Below are 21,035 nucleotides of genomic sequence, written 5' to 3'. Positions count from 1 at the left end.
CAGGAAGAAAGAATAGCTTGCACATGACTGTGTGGTTTGATCCCCAGAATCATAAAAGCAAAATGAATAAGCAAGTGCACAAACCCATAAAATGTTTCTCTCCAAGGGTACAGAGACACTGAACCCATCATTTCTCATTGAAGTAATGCTGCTAATGATTGCAGAAGTGACAGCCGAAGAGGGACCATTTATTTACACAGCAGCAATCTAGAGTACAGAGTCCGAGCCAGCACAGGGGAAGGTGTCTCTTTCCTTATCTGATAAGCACCTCTCCCTTATTTAAAATAGCAATAAGTGCTTATACATCTAAGCTCGCGTAATGCTGTTATAAGACTCCAAAATCAAATAAGCTGGAAAGGAAACTATGAAACTATGCCCAGCTCTTCAGATTCAAATGAACACACCTAAACACCAATCTTCTAAAGTGACCTATGGACCACGAGACAAATGCAGAAAGCCTTGAGCCTCTGTACTTTCAGCTAACCCCAAGTATCCATCAAACCCTGGGGGGCACTCACTGCCTTGTACTCTCAACCCATAGCATCAGGCACATTCCTATAGTCACAGGCCATGCCTCTCTGGAATTCACAGGCGAAGAGGAGAGAGCTGGGGATATGGGATGAGAGCTACCTCAGGGTAAATACCGATTTCCATGGTGGGTGTCACATGCCCTGTGCCAAGCACAAATCCATGAGAACCACTTTTCCCTGCAGCGGTCACCTCTGGAGGACCAGAGAGAAGAGGCAAGGAGAGCTTCCTGGAAGAAGTTTTGTTTCCATGGAGATCGGGAAGACCTGCCAATCATCATCAGCTCCAGGGAAAGCAGTAAGAATAGCGGATGGAGAGAAGCCAGCATCCAGGATGGGAGTTGGGGATGACTGAGTGGGTGGTAGTGGTGTGCAGTGGCAGGCACAGCCGGGTTTGCCTGTGGTTTGTTTTCCTTTGTTTGAGACAGGGTCTCTCTATGTAGCCTTGGCAGGCCTGGAACACTTGCTCTATAGACCAGGTTTGCCTTGAACTCACAGAAATTTACCTACCTCTGTCTCCTACGTGCTGGGATTAAAGAGATGTGCCACTATGCCCCGCTACAGCCAGATTTTTAATATGTCAGCTGGTGAGACCCCACAGGGGACAGAAGATAAAAAGGGAAAAGCAGGGTGACAGGGAAGACAGGGTCCTAGTTTAGAAATTGCTTAGCCTGAGGGCTTCCAGAACATCCCAGATCTGAAAAAGCAGAGCTCTGTGTTGGGGGCCATTCCCCACCCCCACATTTCCCCAGAGTGCTCTTGAGTAGAAGCAACAGGAAATATCAGTTAGAGGATAGAAGGGAGAGAAAAAAATAGAAAATACAGGATAGACTCAGGAAGGCCTGGATCCTAATCCTTTGGCCTTGACTGTCTCTGCCCTAGGGTATTTAAAGGAATGCCAAGGGGTGGAGCAAAAGACCTCCCCCCAGCACAGCCAAGTGCAGACCATGGCACTCAGGCCCATGGTCCAATCATCCTCTTTATGCAGACCTGCTGGGTAAAGCCACTAAGAAACCTAAAAATGGGCTCCGACAGCTCTGGAAATGGGTTCACATGGAATCAGCCAGCAGCAAAGAAGATACACAAGGCCAGACCAGAGAGCCGAGGACCTCTTTTTTCTTTTGTATGTACATACATGTTCATATATGTGAGTGCTAGCATGCACGCAGCAGCTGGAGGGCAATCTTAGGTGTCAGTCACTGCCTTCATTGAGACAGAGTCTCTTTGCTGTCTGCTGCTGCATATGCCAGGCTCGCAGGCCCAAGGACTTCTGGGGATTCGCCTGTCTCCATCTCTGTGATGGTTTAAAGGAGAAATGCCCCTGTAGGCTCACATATTTGAACATTTATTCGATCCCCAGTTAGTGGTACTATTTACAGTTCTGGAACCTTTAGGAGGTGGAGGAAAGGAGGAGCCTGAGGAGGCCTATGGACACCCACCGCTGCCTGTGTGGGCTGCTGCTTCTTGTTCCGCTTGGGCCGTAACTTGGTGAAGTGTTCCAGTCTCCTGCCTTCCTCTGAGGGCAGCTCAGAAATGAACCCTGAGCTTCGCTTCTCCTGTCGGACTGATGGGAAAGGCGGGTCTTCGATGTGAATCGGAACCTCTTCCAGGGCTTTGTCAAGATCAAACTCCATTTCTGAAATAAAACAGAGCCCAAAGCAACGGGTGATGCAAAGAGTATAATAGAAAATTTCCCAGTCCCAGCACTGGGGAAGCTGAGGCAGGGGGATTGCTGAGTTCAGGCCAACCTGGGGTACACACTCAGACCTTCTAAAAAACAGAATAAGAACAGGGAGAAAAAAAAAAGAGAGGAAGGAAGGCAGGATGCTGGAAAGCATCCCAGCAGGAACAGCAAGGAAGTGGCTGGCATGGGTAGCACACTCACCGAACGCCCTGGAGACAGGCCGCAGCATTCGGCTATGGATGCTCTTCCTCTTGGACTTGGGAGTCATCTGGCAATCAGACAGAGGCAGTACTTAGGTGAGCATGGAAACTTGTCTCAAACTCCAAGGCCCCAGGGATCAGCTAGTTAAACTAGGTTCCCTCTTCACGGTGGCTCCACTGGAGCAGCGGCTCGGTTGATTCAGGAGATGCAGAGACGGATTTCTAAATGTTTAGAACCTTCCCGAGTGATCCAGTCAACTGCTCTTTTATCCTACACCTCTAACCAGTTAAAAAATCTATTCCTGCGGCTGAAAAGAACAGGGAATGTTAATTTAACTCTAAGCCATACGTGAGAATGTCAGAATGGAGATAAAGAATCAGACTCGAAGACTGTAAAAATCAGTCACAAAGCACCGAAAGAGATTATTCATGACTGTAATTGTCGGTTGTCACAGCAACACCGGTGCCGGCATACTGTATGCGGGCTCTGTGTGTCACTTCAGCGCTTCAGGTAGCTCAGCTCTTTGTTTCACAGTGTGTGATTAAAATTTTAGGATCATGTGCCACAACTCAAAACTCTCAGCTGGTACTTCTCAGTAAATGTCTTAGATCCTGCTAGACAAATAAGTCCCACAGCAAGGTCAAACTTGAGAACATTTTCCAAGTGCTAGCATCAAGTATGGAGCATCCACCACCACCCACAACTGTCATTCATCACAGACCATCAATCGCCAGTCACATCTGTCATCCAGTGTGGATCTTCCATCACCACCCACACTTGTCATCCAGCACAGGCCATTTACTGACAACATTGCATCACAGTATGGATGATCCACTGCCTCCTACACTTGTCACCCAGCATGGGCCATCTACCACCGGTGGAAGTGTCACACAGTGTGGCTCACCTACTGCCATCCACAGCTGTCATTCGGCACGAGCCATCTACCACCACTGGCACTGGCACCCAGTGTGGACCCTCCACTACCACCCAGTGCTATCTCCCTCAGAAGATAGACAATGGTGAGGCTGGGCAGAACCTCAGGCATCAGCTATACAGATAAACTTGAAGGTCAATACCAAGTCATGGGATGGGTGGGAAACACTAACAGATCTGAGCTATTAGAGGTCTGGGCCAGGACATAAACCGGTAATCTTCCTACTACACCATTGCTACCAATACAGATAATGGACTGCAGCTGTGTTTAAACCAGCACGACACTAATTATTTAATTTCATTGGGGGGTGGGGAGGGAAAGGTGAGGGTTCTTGCTTTGTTTTTGAGACAAGGTCTTATTATGTAGCTAGGCTAGCCTCAAACTCATCATCCTCCTGACTCAGACTCTGTTATGCTGGGATTTCAGACAGGTATCTCCAAGCCTGGCTCAAAAAACTGATCCACATACAAATTAAGAGAAAGCAGAGTTGAAAGAGCGCTGTATATGTTGATGAAACGGTTGTTGGCTGAGGCTTCCTCAAAGTCTATGTCCTTTAAAAGAATAAACTGGCTGACACCGACCTGGAAAGGCAAAAAGCCTTTCAGTTTTGACAGTTGCCCTGGTTTTAATAAAAACAACAACAAACCCCACTCATTTGCTATTAAATGTTGGGAGACTAGAGAGAGAAAAGCTGAGCAATGAGATCCCCACACAAATGATGGCTTTCCTGAAAGGCCAGTGTGACTCGCTGGAAGCAGACAGGCTGCGTGGGAAGAGCAGTGACGTGGCCTGGAAAGCAACTCACTCCTCAGATTCAGCAAAAATCCAGTAGGCATCTATTTATAAGAACAACCTCTGCTAAGGCACATGTTGTGTTTAGTTCTCCAGAGTTCTATACACTTTTCATACAGTCTCGGTAGTGAAAGGATCAACAGGGAAGCCAGAAACAGGACATATGGTGTTCACCGGTGATGGCAAACTCAAGGCCAGCCTGGACTTAACATGTTTAAAGTGAGCCTTGCTTGACTACACATGACCCTGTCTGAAATACACATAAAAAACTACACATTTCATCAGATAATCACTCATTTCGATAATCATAACTAGGAAAGAAGTTTAAAATATAGTTGTATAGGAGACCTGAAGTTTTGTGTCCTTGTGCCTCAGGATTAGCTTTTTTTCACAAAGAGCATTCACAGACAAAACCAGCCTAGCTCAGGATTCCACCTCCTTAAACCCGGTATGATAGGTAAGAAATACACGTGAGCTGTGTCAAAATGGTAATATTTGTGTATGCACATATAGTAGCTTTAATATTTGAAAAAGGATGCATGTATAATAATTTCATGTACAAATAAGAATAGAGAATATCTAGAGAAAGAAACTCCTTCAACAAGTCATGTAGCTTAACCTAATTTTGGAGACACATAAACACATGAAAGTCACTGGGCATTTTACTGGCTGACGGGGATCAGAATGGAATTAGTTTTCTTATTATAACTGTGTTTTCCAATGTTTCAAAGCCTGGTATTAAGTTCCAAATATCAGGGAAAAAATGTCTTCTAAGTACATTCCACTGCATTCTTGCATTTTGAATGACCTAAGAGCAGAGAACTGATAATTATGTTTCCCATAAAAGTCTTTCTTGATCTTGCCATTTCTGTTAGTCCCCAAATTTTGCCATCCTTACAAATGGCCGATGGTCTTTGGCTAAAGTGAGAAACTGTAGCTCAGCTGATTTCTACATCAAGAATGTGATCTACTTCCAGCCTGTAGTCCCACCGTGGAAGAGGCTGAAGCAGGGGACTGCTGCGAGTTTGAAGCCAGCGGGCTACACACAGACCCTGTCCCAAGGCAACGAAAGACCCTCCAATGCCAATGGCTTCCACCCCTCTCTCTCATAGGGTTTACATATAACACAGGAGGAAAAAGAAAAGTGGACTCCACCTCTCACGAGCGGGTGGGGCCTTTGCTTTGTAATGCTTTCCTTCTCAGTGCTGGGGAAAGTACAGACTTGCTCAGGCTCACTTGCCTTGCTTATGACTTCAGCCCATCGCTCCTAAAGTGAGGACATGTAAAGATGGACAGATTTTTTTTTTGTACAAAGGCTTATTTAGCAGCAAATAGTCCAGCTTCTCTAGAAATCCACTTGTTCACACTGTTCTTCCTCCCCGCAGTGGTTGGGCTGATAAACTGTAACCTGGGAGGAGGAGGGCAGTGGCCCATCTTTAGAACTGCTCTTCTTCTGTGCCAAAATGAAAGGGTTAATTCCTTCCGACTATGCCTTAGCCGCCTTCCACTGTCCCTGCACACTTGTCAAAGCTAAGCACCTTTCTGAGGCAAGGAAATCCCAAGCTTCTCAGAGATGAAGGGCAAGGGCAGCTGAAGCAGAAGGAGCAGGCTAGCTTTCAGCTCAGACAGAACTGACTTTTAAAAAATGCATTTTATGAGTAAGAAGGGGAAAATATGTTAAATCTTCATTTTAAAATGCAATTTTAGAAGGAAACCCTAAATATAGACTTTCTTATCTTGACACCATAAAGTGCCAATAAATCTGCACTGTGCTATAAGCGTGAACAGCATATCATGGCTGTTTGTGAAGAGACCAAAGCAGGGTGGATATCTACATTACTTGGAAATCTTTCTCATTGGATCCAATTTTTATAATGTGGAAAACTATTCTGCATGTAACTCAACAAAGATTTGTCCGCTGTCAACAGTTTACAAAGTAATGATAGATCTTGGTTCACAACAGTTTCCCCCTCTCACACCCACTTCTAACAGGTGATCTCTAAGCATACCAGTTTTTATAAATGAGACTTAAATTGCTTGAAATCACCATGAAGATAGGATAAAGCAGTTTCCTTATTAAAGCATTTTTTATTTTTGCTAAGTTTTCACAAAGAGTATTATATAATGCTCTCATTCTAAGCTCAAGAACCAAAATTATTTTTTTCTTCCTTCTCCAGGGCAAAAAGGAAAAAAATAAACACCACCACCCCCCAAACACACACAAAATCAGTACCAGCTGAGAAGCAGATTAGGGAGATCTAATCTGAGAAACAAATTATAATGCCAATTTTCTACAATCCTGGGCCTGCAACAAGCAATATGACAAGAATGAGAAATACTTGGGCATTTGCTCCTTGTGTCTTAAGAACTTCCTCCCTCCCTCCCTCAAATGTGGCACCCTCTTCACCGAAGCTCTCTCACTCCCAGGCACCCAGCTGGAGAGATTTTCAATTCATCCCCTGGTTTATTTAAGACCGAGCCATCTGGTCAACCCCAATCCTGTCTCTAAATTAGTGCCTGTTTCATTCAGGATCTGCCGAGGGGATGACAGCATCTCCCGGGAGACCAGCCAGGCAGTGCAGCAGCAAATGGAGCGTGAGAATGCGAACCAGCATGGCCAGGGGCTGCAGCGCCACTGGGGGATACTTACACTTGTACAGCAGAGAGTCTCCATGCAGCAAAAGGAAAGGAAAAAAAATATGAATGGAAGAGAGACAAAGCAACAGCATTACAGGAAAAGGGGAGGGAGAGAGGCTGCACATAAACAAAGCAGAAAAAGCTAAAATACACAAAAAGCCATCGCAGCAAAGGAACAGGGGGGGAGTAGTGCCAAGTTCACGGCGTAAAGCATCCAGCCAAGCTCTGAATAAGCAGCAGCGCAGCTACAGCTTGAGAAATCGCAACGTTCATACATACAGATATTAACTCTTATTCTAAGAATGTCTCCAAATCCATGGTGACATCATCAGCTGCCAGGGAACTCAGTGGGCAGGACACTGGACAGATACTAGAACCCCCACACAGGTCTCGTCTTGGCCTGCGACAGTGTGGGGACTGGGAATCTTTGTGTAAGCACAGATGTCCCCTGAAAGGCCACTTTCACTGCATCTCAGGAGATAAGCATTTGCAGTTCTCTCACTTACAGAACTTCTTACACAGAATCTGATGCCACTGACCAGTCCAAGTACAACTCAATATTTCCTGGTAGAAATTGACATTTTACATTAAAACTTTAAATCCATTGGTCACCATTAACAGCTGTTAATACATCTTCCCACTTTTAAAGTAAGGATAATATATTTTAAAAGGCCCACTTGAGTTATCAGTGTGTGTGAAAATAGCATGAGGTGACAGAGAATCCTTCTTAACCTTCCAGAAGACATCTTTTGCAGAAGGCTCCCTACTCCATCTATCTGAGGCTGTATTTTTCTTAGTTCTGTATTTCTTTTTTCTTTTCTTTTCTTTTGTTTTTCTGAGACAGGGTTTCTCTGTGTAGCTTTGCACCTTTCCTGGATCTCGCTCTGTAGACCAGGCTGGCCTTGAATTCACAAAGATCCACCTGCCTCTGCCTCCTGAGTGTTGGGATTAAAGGCGTGGGCCACCGCCACCCGGCTTAGTTTTGTATTTCATGTGTCACTTGTTCCCCACATAAAATGAAATGACAATATAAAGCTCCTCAGGCTGTGTGTGCAAACAGTGTGGGTCACTGCAGAAGAAGGGGGGATGCAAGGAAAAACCACTTCCCAATACCATCCCTGCCATCATCCATACTCACAGACAGGCTTTAGCTGGCAATGTCCGGGGGGAAACCTCACTCTCAGAACTCTAATTTCATACTTACTAAGCATTTTCCTGCAGACATGGTTCGTTTTATGACCTATCAAGTGAGCTCAAAAACATCTTTGCTAAACGACAGGAAAAAGAGTAAAACTATATTTCCAAATCTTCAATTGTCATGCCTGTGTTAACACACATGTCCCTGGAGCATCCACAAGTGTGACTATGGCTCCAAGTATGAGGAATCAGTCTTATAGATCATCTTAAGACTTCCCTTCTCTTCCTGAAAGATTACCTTATCAGGACAAGTCCTCTGTCCACATTACACCTCAATGATCACTACTAGTAACATTGAAGAGCCTCTCAGTTAGCTCATTTCCTAAAGCGACAGTTCCATGAAGAGGGAAACCATGGCAACCAAAAACAACATTTAGACAAGGTGAAGACTCTTCACTCTCATGCCTGTAAGTTCTTGAAACTCACTTAGGCTGTCTTGATGTCACCACCTCCTCACTAAAAGACAGGAAGGAGTTGTCAGTGGAAAGCAGCTCCCTAAACCCAGGCACCCCAGAGATGGGCTCAAACCTTGGATCTCCCATTTGCTCAGTTATGGAGTCTGGGCCAATGTTTTTTGCAACGTCGGGCTGGTTTTCCAGTTTCAAATAGATTATTGTGGGGATTAAATAAGATGTAGACTATCAAGTGTTTACTACAGTACCCAGCATGCTATGCTGCACCATCAGTGACCTCACTGAGCTTCCGTGATGGGTCCAGACTGGGAGTGAATATCATCTTTTCCCCTTCTCTCTTCTCAAAGGGAAGAGTAGGGTTGGGAGAGATTATGTGTAAAGCAGATTTTTCACAGAAAAAATACCTAGAATGAATCTAAAAGCCCCTGTTAGGGAATGAGCAAAAGAAACAGGCAGGAAATAGCAGTTGATAGATACAAAAGTAAATGATGGAACAGCAGCTAAAAGGAAAAAAATAGAGAGAGGTGGCTCTTAGCCTTCCTAATGCTGCGACCCTTTAACAAAGTTTCCCGTGTTGTGGTGACCTCCCAACAACAAAATTACTTCCTTGCTACTTCATAACGGTAATTTTGCTACTATTATGAAATGTAGTATCTGATATGCACTCCCCAAAAGGGTCGTAACCCATGGGTTGAGAACCACTGATATAGAACGACATAAAGAAATCTCAAAACACGGTTCAGCAAACAGTTTCAGGAAGATACACGTTGGCATGCCAGCTACATACATTCTAAAACTACCAGACTGCACTATCAGCTAGCTGCTCGTGAACAGATGCACACTTAAACATGGAAAACAATGTGTCCTGTCTGACCCCGATGGTGCCTATGGGAAGAGGGAGGTGAGAAAGATGGCTGGTAGTGGCAAAGGGGGCCATTATGCTATTTGTAATGCTTCAGATCAATCAAGGTTCTGCCTTATAGCATCTTTTATTACAAAAAATAGGGATTTTGTTGTTGTTTTCAGATAGGGTCTGTGAAGCCTTGACTGTCCTAGAACTCAATATGTACACACAGGTTGGCCTCAAACTCACAAAGATCTGCTAGGCTCTGCTTCCAGAGTACTGGGATAAAGTCATACACCACCACACCCAGCTGGAATGTTTAAATATATAGTAGGGTGTTTTTTGAAACATCTTAACCGTTGTGCTAAAAACAGATCTAGAAAGATGGTATAAATTTGGCTGAAATAAGAGAATGCCTAGAGACGAGCTCAAAAGCTTCCTGTGGGGCACCTCCTTCCCACCTCACTTCCGAGACATCTATTGGAGGACTAAATGAACATCTTTAGGTAGGAAAGATAAGCCGGGAGGAAGCTGGTAAGTGAATGAGCAAACTGAATCAGTGTCGGTTCCACATGTTACACAGCTGTAATTAGAACCACGGTAAGAAAGGGGCATTGGGCACAAAGGAAGGACGGTGAGGACTCGTCTACTCCACGGCCGATCCTCTCAGGACTGGCCACGGCTCAGCTGAGCACTCGCATGTGCAAGACTCAGACTTCAGTGTCCAGCACTGAGGGAGACACAACAGGAAAACAAAACAGCAAAATCCAAACAGTCCTTCAAATCAGACACACTCGCCCGACTTCCGTCTTTCCATCCTTGTCTCACATTCGTACGACAAAATCTTTCCCGTGGACTCTCACTCAGGGGTCATAAACCGGCATCCACTTCTTTGGACGTGAAACTCTTCAAATGTGTACATCTACTCTTTCAACTATTTAAACACTTTCAATTTGATGAGGAGAGGGGAAATAAATAGAAGTATTCCTCCCTTGTGCTCACAGGCAGCATTTCTGTCACACCCAATCACTCTACGTCCTTCATTTGACCCCCTGGCCCCGCAGATTTACACCTACAGACCTTGTTGGAACCATTTATTTATGTAAGCGCGCGCGCGCGTGTATGTGTGTGTGGTGTGTGTGTGTGTGTGTGTGTGTGGTGTGTGTGGTGTGTGTGTGTGTGGTGTGTATGTGCATGTGTGTGTGTGTGGGGTGTTTGTATGTGTGCCAAAGCACATGTGTGGAGGTCGAAAGTCAGCCTGCAGAAGCCAGCTCTCTCCTTCTGCCGTGTGGGGCCTGGTGACTGAACTCGGGTTGACAGGCTTGGCAATAACCACCTTTAGCTGCTGAGTCATCTTGCCATGGTGGACACATTCAAAGGCTAGGATTTTTATATTTCTTCCTTGTGCACCTCTATATGATCACCCCAGACATGATATACTCCTCTATAACCACACGATTGGTGACCCAAAGAAAATTAATAGTCACCACATAATACGGAATCCACATGCTATAGTCTATGTTCAAATTCCCTCAGTTAGGATTCTTTAAGTTTTTTCTTTGAGACAGGGTCACAAGTAGCCCAGGCTGGCCTCAAACTTCCCTGTAGCTGAGGATGATGCTGAACTGATCTTCCTGCCTCTACAATCTACGTGCTGGCATATGCCAGTACACTCGGCCTCCCTCAATTCTTTTCAGACATATAAACCCCCTCCTCTTTAGATCCAGAACCTAATGGAGAATTGCCCATTATGTGTAAGAATGTATCTTTAACCTCTTCTATCTAACCCAGCACCTCCTCTTTCCCCTACCTCAAGGCAGCTTTTCTTCTGTCCATTTCCTCATAATAAGATGCAGGTTAAAACGGTTTGGGCAGGAATTTTACACAGCGGGGGCTGGGACCTGCTGAGTCAGTCACAACAGGTAGCCCGCATCAGGAGGGCCCACCATTGTTGAGGATGCTGTTCGGTCACTTGATTGGAGTGGGGACTTCCCGGGTGCTTCATTGTCAAGTGCCATTCCTCTGTGATTAATAGCTACTCTGGAAAGTGCTGCTCCCAGTCCACGCAGAAGAGCCTACTTATAAGCAACTACTGGCAATTCTTGCCTTAATTAGTGAACACAATGAGAGCTGAAAGATGGAATTTTCTGCGTTCTCCTTCCTGTATCTATTAGTTACCCCCCTTCTCTTATGTCCCCTATAGCCACTCCTTTCATAATATTTTTTTTGAGCACTACTATGAACAAGTGTATTTTTTAAAAATTGATTCAGTGTATCATAAGATTTTGCAGTCACTATTCTTTCCGGCACTCAGTGTCCCACAGCATCTATTCAATCCTCCCCACGTGTCCTTTGAGATGGTCTCTTTGGACATAACACCAATCCTTGCTCTTTGATTTAAGGCCTCCTTGGCTGACCTTGTACTTTTCCGTGCACTTTGAAAATGGATATAGGTAATCCCTGTTTAATGAACTACATGAGAAAACCTAAGTGCTTCTGACTAGATTATGTGCTGAGTCAATGCACAAAGGGGAGCCGATTCTGTTCCTAATTGATTTATAGCCTCAAATGTCTAGCCTGATGTTACCACACTTGGAGTTAGAAAGCCATTTTCAACGTATCTCTATTTTCAGAAGTCTGAGGTGGCATAAATCAGCTGAGAGAAACAGATGCAGCTCTTTCTTTGATAATGGCTGGACAGCACAGAGCCTTCCTCTCCAGCCAGAGGAAAGCATCAACCGTGAGAAAGCTGCAGTAAGTCAGGGGGCAAAAGGAGGAAGGGAAGGACTGGAGGATACCCCACCACTAAATCTGGCTCCTCACTGCCCTCATCAGCTCACACCCATGGCCTTGTGTCCCATCCAGCAGGAGCTGGCACTGTGATGCTCAGACACGCGCGTTCTGAGAACAGTACTGGCCAGAGACTGCCATTATATCAGTGGAGTGCAATCCTGAAACTGAAATGGTTCATTTCCTTATTTTATCAGATCGACAAATATTTTTTAATGAAAGAAAATTAAGCCATTACCTTCCTACTATATTACACTTTCTCCATGGAACAAGAATCATTTTACTTTTTATTTTCTTTAATCTGGTAAATGAGCCCAAAGTGAAATTTCACACTTGAGTACTCTTTGCAAATGAATAGAATGAAATATTTTTCTTGATATTAGCAAAAAAATGAAATTATCTGGTACTGATTTCAATAAACTATATATATATATTCTTTTCCTTTCTTTCTTTCCTTTCTTTCTTTTTCTTTTCTTTTTTTTTTTTTTTTTTTTTTTTTTTTGCTGTTCTGAGATGGGTTCTCATTGTAGCTCAGGCTGTCCTTAAACTTTCTACATAGCTGAGGCTAGCCTTGAACTTCTAGATCCATCTGCCCCCATGTCCAGAGTGCTGGAATTATACTTGTGCTCAATTACAACTGAGGCACCATCATATTGTCTCAAGCACGTATCTAAGCAAGTGCTAATTCAGATGGACCCGGGCACGTGATACGTCCTCTCTGCCCTATAACAGTAGAAGAGAGAGTAGAGGAAATTCCTAAGAACATTGCTGTACAGTGAGACTATGGTACTCAAAGCTTCACAGAAGCTTTGCCAGCATCTGTTCTAATTACTGCGAAAGAAGAATGAGGAAAACCCTACCGAGTAGTACATCTTTGTATTTTTTTAATGGAATTTTCTATTCATTTTACATACCAACTACAGATCCCTCTCGAGTAGCACATCTATAGAATATATTTTAAAACTACTTAATTTAGAAAACACATTTACCATGGAAGGCAAGAATAAGGAGGTTAGGTGAAGATGTCCATCTTGCCTTGGGAATAGACTCCACGGTTTGGTGACATCATGAAATTAGCTCTGTAAACATGGCCCAGCTAAGAGCTGGCCACAGTGCTAATGGAGAACATATTAAAGCTTATGATAATTTATTCCTTAAAAAAAATAATTTGGGGGGCCGGGCGGTGGTGGCGCACGCCTTTAATCCCAGCACTCGGGAGGCAGAGGCAGGCGGATCTCTGTGAGTTTGAGGCCAAGCCTGGGCTACCAAGTGAGCTCCAGGAAAGGCGCAAAGCTACGCAGAGAAACCCTGTCTCGAAAAACCAAAATAATAATAATAATAATAATAATAATAATAATAATAATAATAATAATTTGGGTGGTGAGATGGCTCAGCAGGTTTATAAAAGCTTTTGCCACCAATCCTGAGGACTGGAGCTCCACCCCAGAGCCAATATGGTAGAAGGAGAGAACTAACCATTAAGTTGTCCACACACACACACACACACACACATACACATACATACACACACACATACATACCCACACAGACACACACACATACATACACACACACATACACATACATACACACACACATACATACACACACAGACACACACACAGACATACACACACACAGACACACACACACACACAGACACACACACACACACACACACACACACGAGTAAAAGAACAAACATGAAACAGTCAAACTAACTGCAGTGGTACCGAGCGGGGGACCGCAGGGCTGCTGAGTGCAGACTCTGGGTGGGTGGATGGATGGATGCTGTAGGCACCAACTGGCCACCAGCAGGTCTCACCACAAGGCTCAAATCCCATGAGCCCCAAGCTTTTCTGAGATCAAGTCCTCAATTTCCTTCATTCTAACTCTATCCTCAAACAGGGCTTGGATAAAGACAGCGCAGCACTTAAACTTGGGAACCTGGGAACCTGGTCTGTACTAGAAACCAGAATATTTGCCGTGTTTTGTCTGTATATACGGTATGTGTGTGTGTGTGTGTGGGGTGACACATGTGATTGTGTGTGTGTGTAGGGGTTCCTCATGCATATGTACGCATGTGTATGCAGACGTAGAGGTAGACTGAACTGGAGAGCTTCCTTAAGTGCTCTCTACCTTTACCAGGGTCTGTGGCTGAATCTGGAGCTCACTGATTGCCTATCCTGGTTGGTCAGCAAGCCCCAGGGACCAGCCTGCCTCTGCCTCCCCATCAACAGTACTTTAAGGGCAGTGCAGTCACACTTGGACTTTTATGTGGGTGCAGGAGCTTAAACCCAGGTCTTTATCATCTCCCCAGGTTCCATCATGTTCACATTAACTCCTTTGACTTCTCATCCCTCCTGACTGGATTCTAAAAAGAGACACTGAAAATTGTCGATTCGTTACTTGATTTACTTATCATTGTTTTTGGTTTGAGACAGGGTCTCATTCTATACTGCAGGTATAATTAGAATGTACTATGTAGCCTGGGCTAGCCTTAAGAGAAAAATATTAAATTCAATCCTTCTGTGTCAGCCTACTGAACGCAGCGATTATTGGTATGCACATGATACCCTACTGTTTTCATAATTCTTTATCATTCCTTTCTGCTGGCTTTTGGTGAGAAAGTTTGAGGAAGGATCTCATGAACCTCAGGCTGGCCGTGGCACTTACTACATAGCCAAAGATGACTCTGAACTCCTGAGCCTCCTTGCCTCCACCCCCTAAACCCTAGGATTACAGGTATGTACCACCATGCCTAGCTTAGGAAATATTTGTACAGAATCTATTTCACCAATGAGAGAATATGTCAACAACACAGTCAGCTACTTTTCATTTGCTTTGAGCTTGCTTAAAATGAATTCAAGATTTACAGCCGCTATCGTGAAGAGTTGGGTAAATTTTCTGTCAAACATACTTCCCATATATTTCCAAAGGCATTGTTTTATAGCAAAACATGAGTGGCTTAGTACCCATGGGAGCAGTTTCTTATTGTCCCCAGAAGAGTCTTTATGGGGTCTCCATCACTTAGAGTTTCAATATCAAGTAGCTGCCCACGGGCTTTGCCTCCTTCAGTCACTTGGGAAAGAGGCCACAGAGCACAGAGTGAAACGCTTTGTTACAGCACCAACAAGAATCTTTAAAAACTGTGCATGGTGGCCAGACAAGACCCTGTCTCAAAGTACATAGAGAGCAAAGCTAGCCTGGGGCACATATTTGAGACATGAATTTACGTGGGCGTGACTAGCTATTAATTCAGAACTGCCCACTGAACCCAGAGCCCTGTCATTTATTTCCCACAAACCAACAGCTCACCCAGGTCCTTGTAAGCATCTCCACAGACATCACTAACATCCGATTCTGCCCAAACCTTCCAGCCCACTCCCCTTGCACTACAAGGCTATGTGTGATGAAATGGCTTCTGCTGCCCTTTCAGCCTCAGCGATCCCGTTTCCCTTTATTCTTGTTACACTATAATGAGCAGCATTCCAACCATCTCCTTATTCCAAGCTCTTGGGGCTCTCTCCTAAGTTGACTTACTCATTCTCTTCCCCACCAACTTCGTATCCAAACGCCAGTGTAACATCAGTAACTGTGCACGTGGCACAATGCTTAGAACCTTCCTCCAGGAAGCCTTCCTTGACAACATCCCTGTTGTCAAGGGCTTCTCTGTTTCCATAGCAACTGGCACTCCTCTCTTAGCACACACGTTCCCATTGTATCTAACTTTCAGGTTTATTAATGAAGAACTACTTCAATCTAAAAATGAGTTTAAGCACAAATAAGACAAATCTTCTTAAAAATGAGTAAATTAGGATGAAGAAAAAAATGAAGTCTCTGCATCTGCTTCCATCAGTCACTAGATGTAGGTTCTATGATGACAATTAGGGTAGTCACCAATCTGACTACAGGGGAAGGCTAGTTCAGGCACCCTCTCCATCATTGCTAGGAGACTTAGCTGGGGTCATCCTTGTGGGTTCCTGGGGATTTTCCTAGCACCAGGTTTCTCCCTAACCCCATATTGGCTCACTCTGTTGAGATATCTCTTTCACTGCTCTCCCTCTTTGTCCCTCCCCCAACTCGGCCATCTCGAACCCTCATGTTCCCACCCCTTATCCCCTCTCCTCTATTCCCCTCTTCCAGTTTACCCAGGAGATCTTAACCATTTCCCCTTCCTGGGGAGATCCATGTGTGTCTTATCCCTGGGTACATGAACTGACTTTATAGTGTGTGTGTGATGCCTTACTCAGACTTGATGCAGGGCAAGGAGGGGCTTGGTCCTGCCCTAACTTAGTATGCCAGCCTGTGTTGACTACCCAAGGGGGGCCTTGCCTGCTATGAGGACTGGATGGGGGATGGGATGGAAGATGGGAGATGGGGGGAGCAGGAGGAGAGGGAGGGAGAACAGTGGTTGGTATGCAAAATGAAAAAAAAGTTCATAAATAAAAAAACAAAGTCAGAATTATGGCTGAATAACACAAGCAATATTTTTTAAGGCTCTGGCTACTTTTTATAGTCAAATACATTCATTCAGCTCTGAATTTTCAGTAAGCACACAACTGTGTCTAAGGTGCAGAGTATACTGCTGGGAACATCTGTCACTGTTGGTTAAAATCTGGCAATTTCTTTTGTAACAATGACATTTGGGGATGAAATCAGCAGTGACCACAGTAATGATACAGAACATGTAAATAGCATAAAAAAAACAATATGGTTTTTTTTGTTTGTTTGTTTTTGAGACAGGGTCTCTTTATGTAGAGCAGATTGTCCGGGAACTCACAGAGATCCTCCCGTCTCTGCCTTCCAAGTGCTGGAATTAAAGGAATGTACCACCACACCTAGCCAGTGATAAATTTTATAGGGGTGCTTACTCAATGGGCCCTTAATAGAGATTAATGACATAAATCAAATTCATACCTCAGTCCAGAGAAGGACTTGGGGGCTCAAAAAACAGAGACAATGGGTAAAGAGTTATTCTACAAAGCCCAGACTCTAAAGGGTACCACATCCTCTTCCACCCTACATTTCTGCTTTTGCCCTTAGATTTCTTCTCTTCAGACTGAAGAGACTGATGTCAATTCCTGCAGCTGCTATGAGCTTCTATTTAAGACACTCATTATTCTCTAGTGTATGGTATACGCTGATATGCTCACATGTGTGCACTGGCCAGAGGTGGATGTCATGTGTCTTCCTATGTATCACTCTCCACATCATGTTTTGAGAAAGGGTCTCCTTGAACCTGGAGCTCGTCAGCACCCACTCAGATGCTCACAACTGTCTGTAACTCTAGTCCCAGGGAATCTAACACCCTCACACAGACATACATGCCATACATACAGGCAAAACACCAATGTATATAAAATTTTTAAAAAAGAAAAGAAACCCAAATTTAAATATCACTGAATTCAGAACCAAGACAAAAATCTCTGCCTCAAAAAACAAAACAAACAAAAAACAACAAGAAACACTAACTTTTTTTTCCTCAAGAGGTATAGTGAGTACACATGACAATCCAAACATTAGAAAACTAGAAACTGGAGCATCAGGAGTTCCAGGCAGCCTGGACTACATGACAGCCTGTCAACACACACACACACACACACACACACACACACACACACACACACACACACACACAGTGTTTCTGTTGTGAGCTAAAATAAAGCTCCCCCCTTTTGTCAGAGTATTTTCACAGCAGTAGAAATGACACTAAGACCCTGGGGGTTCAGGGGGGCTGGTGAACCTAGGAGCTAAAAAGTCGTCACATCTCTTCTTTCCGAAGTGCTATCCATAAGAAAAGGCTGTCACAGAGTAAAACTGCAAGGAATAACTTAACAGTCATGACGAGGACCATCTGTCCTGCAGTGAACACCCGTGCAGCTAGCTGTGAAGGAGACCGGCTGACCACAGCCTGTGGCGAGCCGTCTCGTGAACAAACCGTTTAACTAATAACTGCTGGCTTTGACCAGATCGGTGCCTCAGCCGTCTTAAAAGCACAAAGACCTGAGCTCAAGTGCCAGAACCCAGTTAAAAAGCCAAACACAGTGGCATGGAGCTGTGTCTCAGCAGAGGCAGGAACCAGCAAGCGCCATATCCCAGTGGGAGACACTGTATCAAAATCCATGGGAGGCGGTTCCCAACGACTGACTTGGTTCTCCATATATGCACATATGCACCCACACGCCAACAAACACACACAGAGAAAGAGAAAACCTGCTGCTGCCACGAGCTGACATGGTGACTGAACACAGCACTGAGTTCACGGTGGCAGGAGGCTCAGAAGTTCAAGATCACCGTCAGTTTCACAGAAGTTGAAGGTCTAGCCTGGGCTATAGGAAACCCTATCTGAACTTCCACCCATGTGAACTGCTGGTATCAGAAAATGAGGCAATTTCTTCAGTTAAAAACAAAAACAGTTTCTTGACCAGGTCAAGTACACGTTCGCTAAATTTTAGACTGTATTCAAAACTTAAAATTATATATTGAATTCGGCAGCTGGCAAGTATTGAGGGAAATAATTGCTGCTTTATCGCTGGAGACAGGGTTTGCAGGGTAGTGTTCCAGTTAATTCAAGCCTGCTCCAATTCTCCTCCAAGCAAACAGCAGTTGGAGATAAATGGTTCTTCAGCAGGGACGTCTTTTTTGATTCTGAACGGGTCTGACACTCGTTAGAATAACGGAGAGAACAGCAGACAATTAGTGAACCTGCAAGTCACAGACGGTGCCTTCTTCTCACCTCCACCCGAGCTCCTGGCGGTGTTTCAAGGTATTATATTAGAAGTAGTGACAAATTAGGAATAATCAATCAGGAACACAAGGACTGCACCCTTCAAACCTGGAATGCTGGCAAGAAGCGCAGGTAGATGCTGCAGATCAGGCATCCTGAGTTCCTGAGATGCCCTGCTCTGTGAAAGGAGCAGGTGGTGTGGACAGCAAATATATTTTGTACAGATTTATCTTATTACTTATTTATTTGTGTGTGTGTGTGTATGTGTGTGTGTGTGTGTGCGCGCGCGTGCGTGCGCGCACATGTGTGCATGTACCTACTTGTGAATAACCAAGGAGGCCAGAAAAAAATGTCAGATTCCCTGGAGTTTGAGTTTTTGAGGTTAAGAACTGGGTGCTGATTCTATTCCTCTGAAAGAGCAGCAAGCACTATTAACACTAAGTCATTTCTCCACCCCATCCAGCCCCCTTTAAAAAAGACCCTCTTTTTGACATTGTTTTTTGTTTTGGTTTGTTTTTGTTTTTGTTTTGTTTTTTGAGACAGGGTTTCTCTGTGTAACAGCCCTGGCTGTCCTGGAACTTGCTTTGGAGAGCAGGCTGGTCTCAAACTCACAGAGACCTGCCTGCCTCTGCCTCCGAGTGCCAGGATTAAAGGTGTGTGCCACCATATCCCACAAATATCAAAGCAGGGTATGGTAAGCACAGCTGTTATCCTAGTGCTTGGATACCTGAGTCAGGATGTGGAATTCAAAGTCATCCTCTACATATAGGAGTTTGAGGTCAGAGTTACTAACACCCTGTCTCAAAACCAAAACAAAACAGAACAAAAGACCACCACCACCAACAACAACAACAACACAAAAAAGAGCATTCTTTGCTTTAACTTTAATGGAGGCTCACATCTGTAATCCCAGACATGAGGCATGAAGACTGCCATGAGTTCAAGACCAGCCTGGGTGATATATTTAGTCCTAGATAAACCTGGGCTATCAAGAAAGAAAACACCTTGTCTCAAAACAACCCCACCACTACCAAAAGAACCCCGCCCTTATGAATTCAGGTTGTTTTGAAGGCTTTCAGTCATGCTCTTCTTAACAGTTGTTGACCAAGAACTGATTTTTTTCCCCAGAGAGATCAGTGGTATTCATTATGTTCTGTGCTCTTGGAGGTAACCCTTCAATCCAAATTAATGCAATGTCTAAGCCTAACTTAGGGCCTTAACCCTCCCTCAGTACAACTGAATTTATTGGGGCTTCACAGAAATGTAAGCCCTGAAACTGAAGCTAAGGTCAAATCCAAGGGCCATCAGACCCTGAGAAAGGCTATTCCTGACTGAGTCATCCTGAGGTTCCATCCAGGAGGTGCATGCCTCCTTCTGGCTATACAACACACGTGTTTTCCGAAAGTGGAAGCTGCTTCATACATGTGGTCCTGGATGGCTTTCTCCATGTTCTGATGAGTGTCTGATCTCAAACAATGAGACTTTAAAAACTAACCAGGGGCACAGCACAGTGGGGGTGGGCAGGGCACCGGCAGGGGCTGCGGCTTACCATACAGGTGTCTAGGTCTTCCAGCCTCTCCACCTCGGTGAGATCCTCCACCATAAGTGTGGCACGTTTCACCGGCTTCTCCTCCACCAGCTCCACCTCTAGGGCCTCTCGCTGGGGAAGGCTCTTGCCTCTCCTGCTGAAATGGTCCGCCTAGGGGTTAAGAGAGCACAAGCAGAAATTAGAGCAGGAAACAAGGAGGAATTGGTTAGTGGATTCCTGAAGGTGTCCTCCACAAGGTGGCGCTGTAGAGATCTACCCTGCAAGTCGTCAAGGAAATTCTATTTAATTAAGCAATTAAAAAAATTAACTCAGCGTTTTTCAAATACGTCTCATTATCTAACCCTGCCTGACCTAGAACCTCCCTGATTCAGCCTGCGCTCCAGAGTGCTGGGATCCCAGGTGTGTGCCACCAGACCCAGCTTCAGTGACGTCTCTGAATCAATATACATTAGCGTAGCGCTCCTTTTTTGACTTTTGGGGGTCTAGTAAGTGAGAAATAAGAAACCTCATAAGGGAGGGTACTGGCAAGGGGGCTCAGCGGGTAAAAGCACCTGCCGCCAAGTCATATCACGGAGGTGAACCCTGAGGTTCACTTTCCACATGGTGGGAAGAGAGAACAGACTCCCACAAATTGTCCTCTGACCTCCATATGCCTGCCAGCACATCGATACACCCAAACACTCCCAATAAAAAACAAATTTTTGAAAAATCTTTTTTAATTAATAAATGAAAATACT

The 21,035-nt window shown here is 44.6% G+C and overlaps 1 protein-coding gene across 11 annotated transcripts in view; it reads right to left on the bottom strand.

The window, feature by feature from the left end:
• Positions 1–21,035, bottom strand: part of Carmil1 (capping protein regulator and myosin 1 linker 1) — a 299,648-nt gene that overhangs the window by 25,747 nt on the left and 252,866 nt on the right. For 6 of the 11 annotated variants that reach the window (XM_028880526.2, XM_028880554.2, XM_028880547.2 and 3 more), the window contains 4 exons: positions 20,299–20,448; positions 6,789–6,806; positions 2,413–2,479; positions 1,967–2,163 (listed from right to left, as the gene is read on the bottom strand). In XM_028880526.2, coding sequence (XP_028736359.1) covers positions 1,967–2,163; positions 2,413–2,479; positions 6,789–6,806; positions 20,299–20,448 — 432 coding nt within the window. The remainder of the gene's footprint in view (positions 1–1,966; positions 2,164–2,412; positions 2,480–6,788; positions 6,807–20,298; positions 20,449–21,035) is intronic. The other 5 variants (XM_028880539.2, XM_028880563.2, XM_028880573.2 and 2 more) reach the window with 1 other exon arrangement.

Source organism: Peromyscus leucopus, chromosome 5 (genome assembly GCF_004664715.2).
Source record: "Peromyscus leucopus breed LL Stock chromosome 5, UCI_PerLeu_2.1, whole genome shotgun sequence".
In the NCBI taxonomy this organism is placed as follows: Eukaryota; Metazoa; Chordata; class Mammalia; order Rodentia; family Cricetidae; genus Peromyscus; species Peromyscus leucopus.
This window is presented reverse-complemented; position numbering and strand designations above follow the sequence as displayed.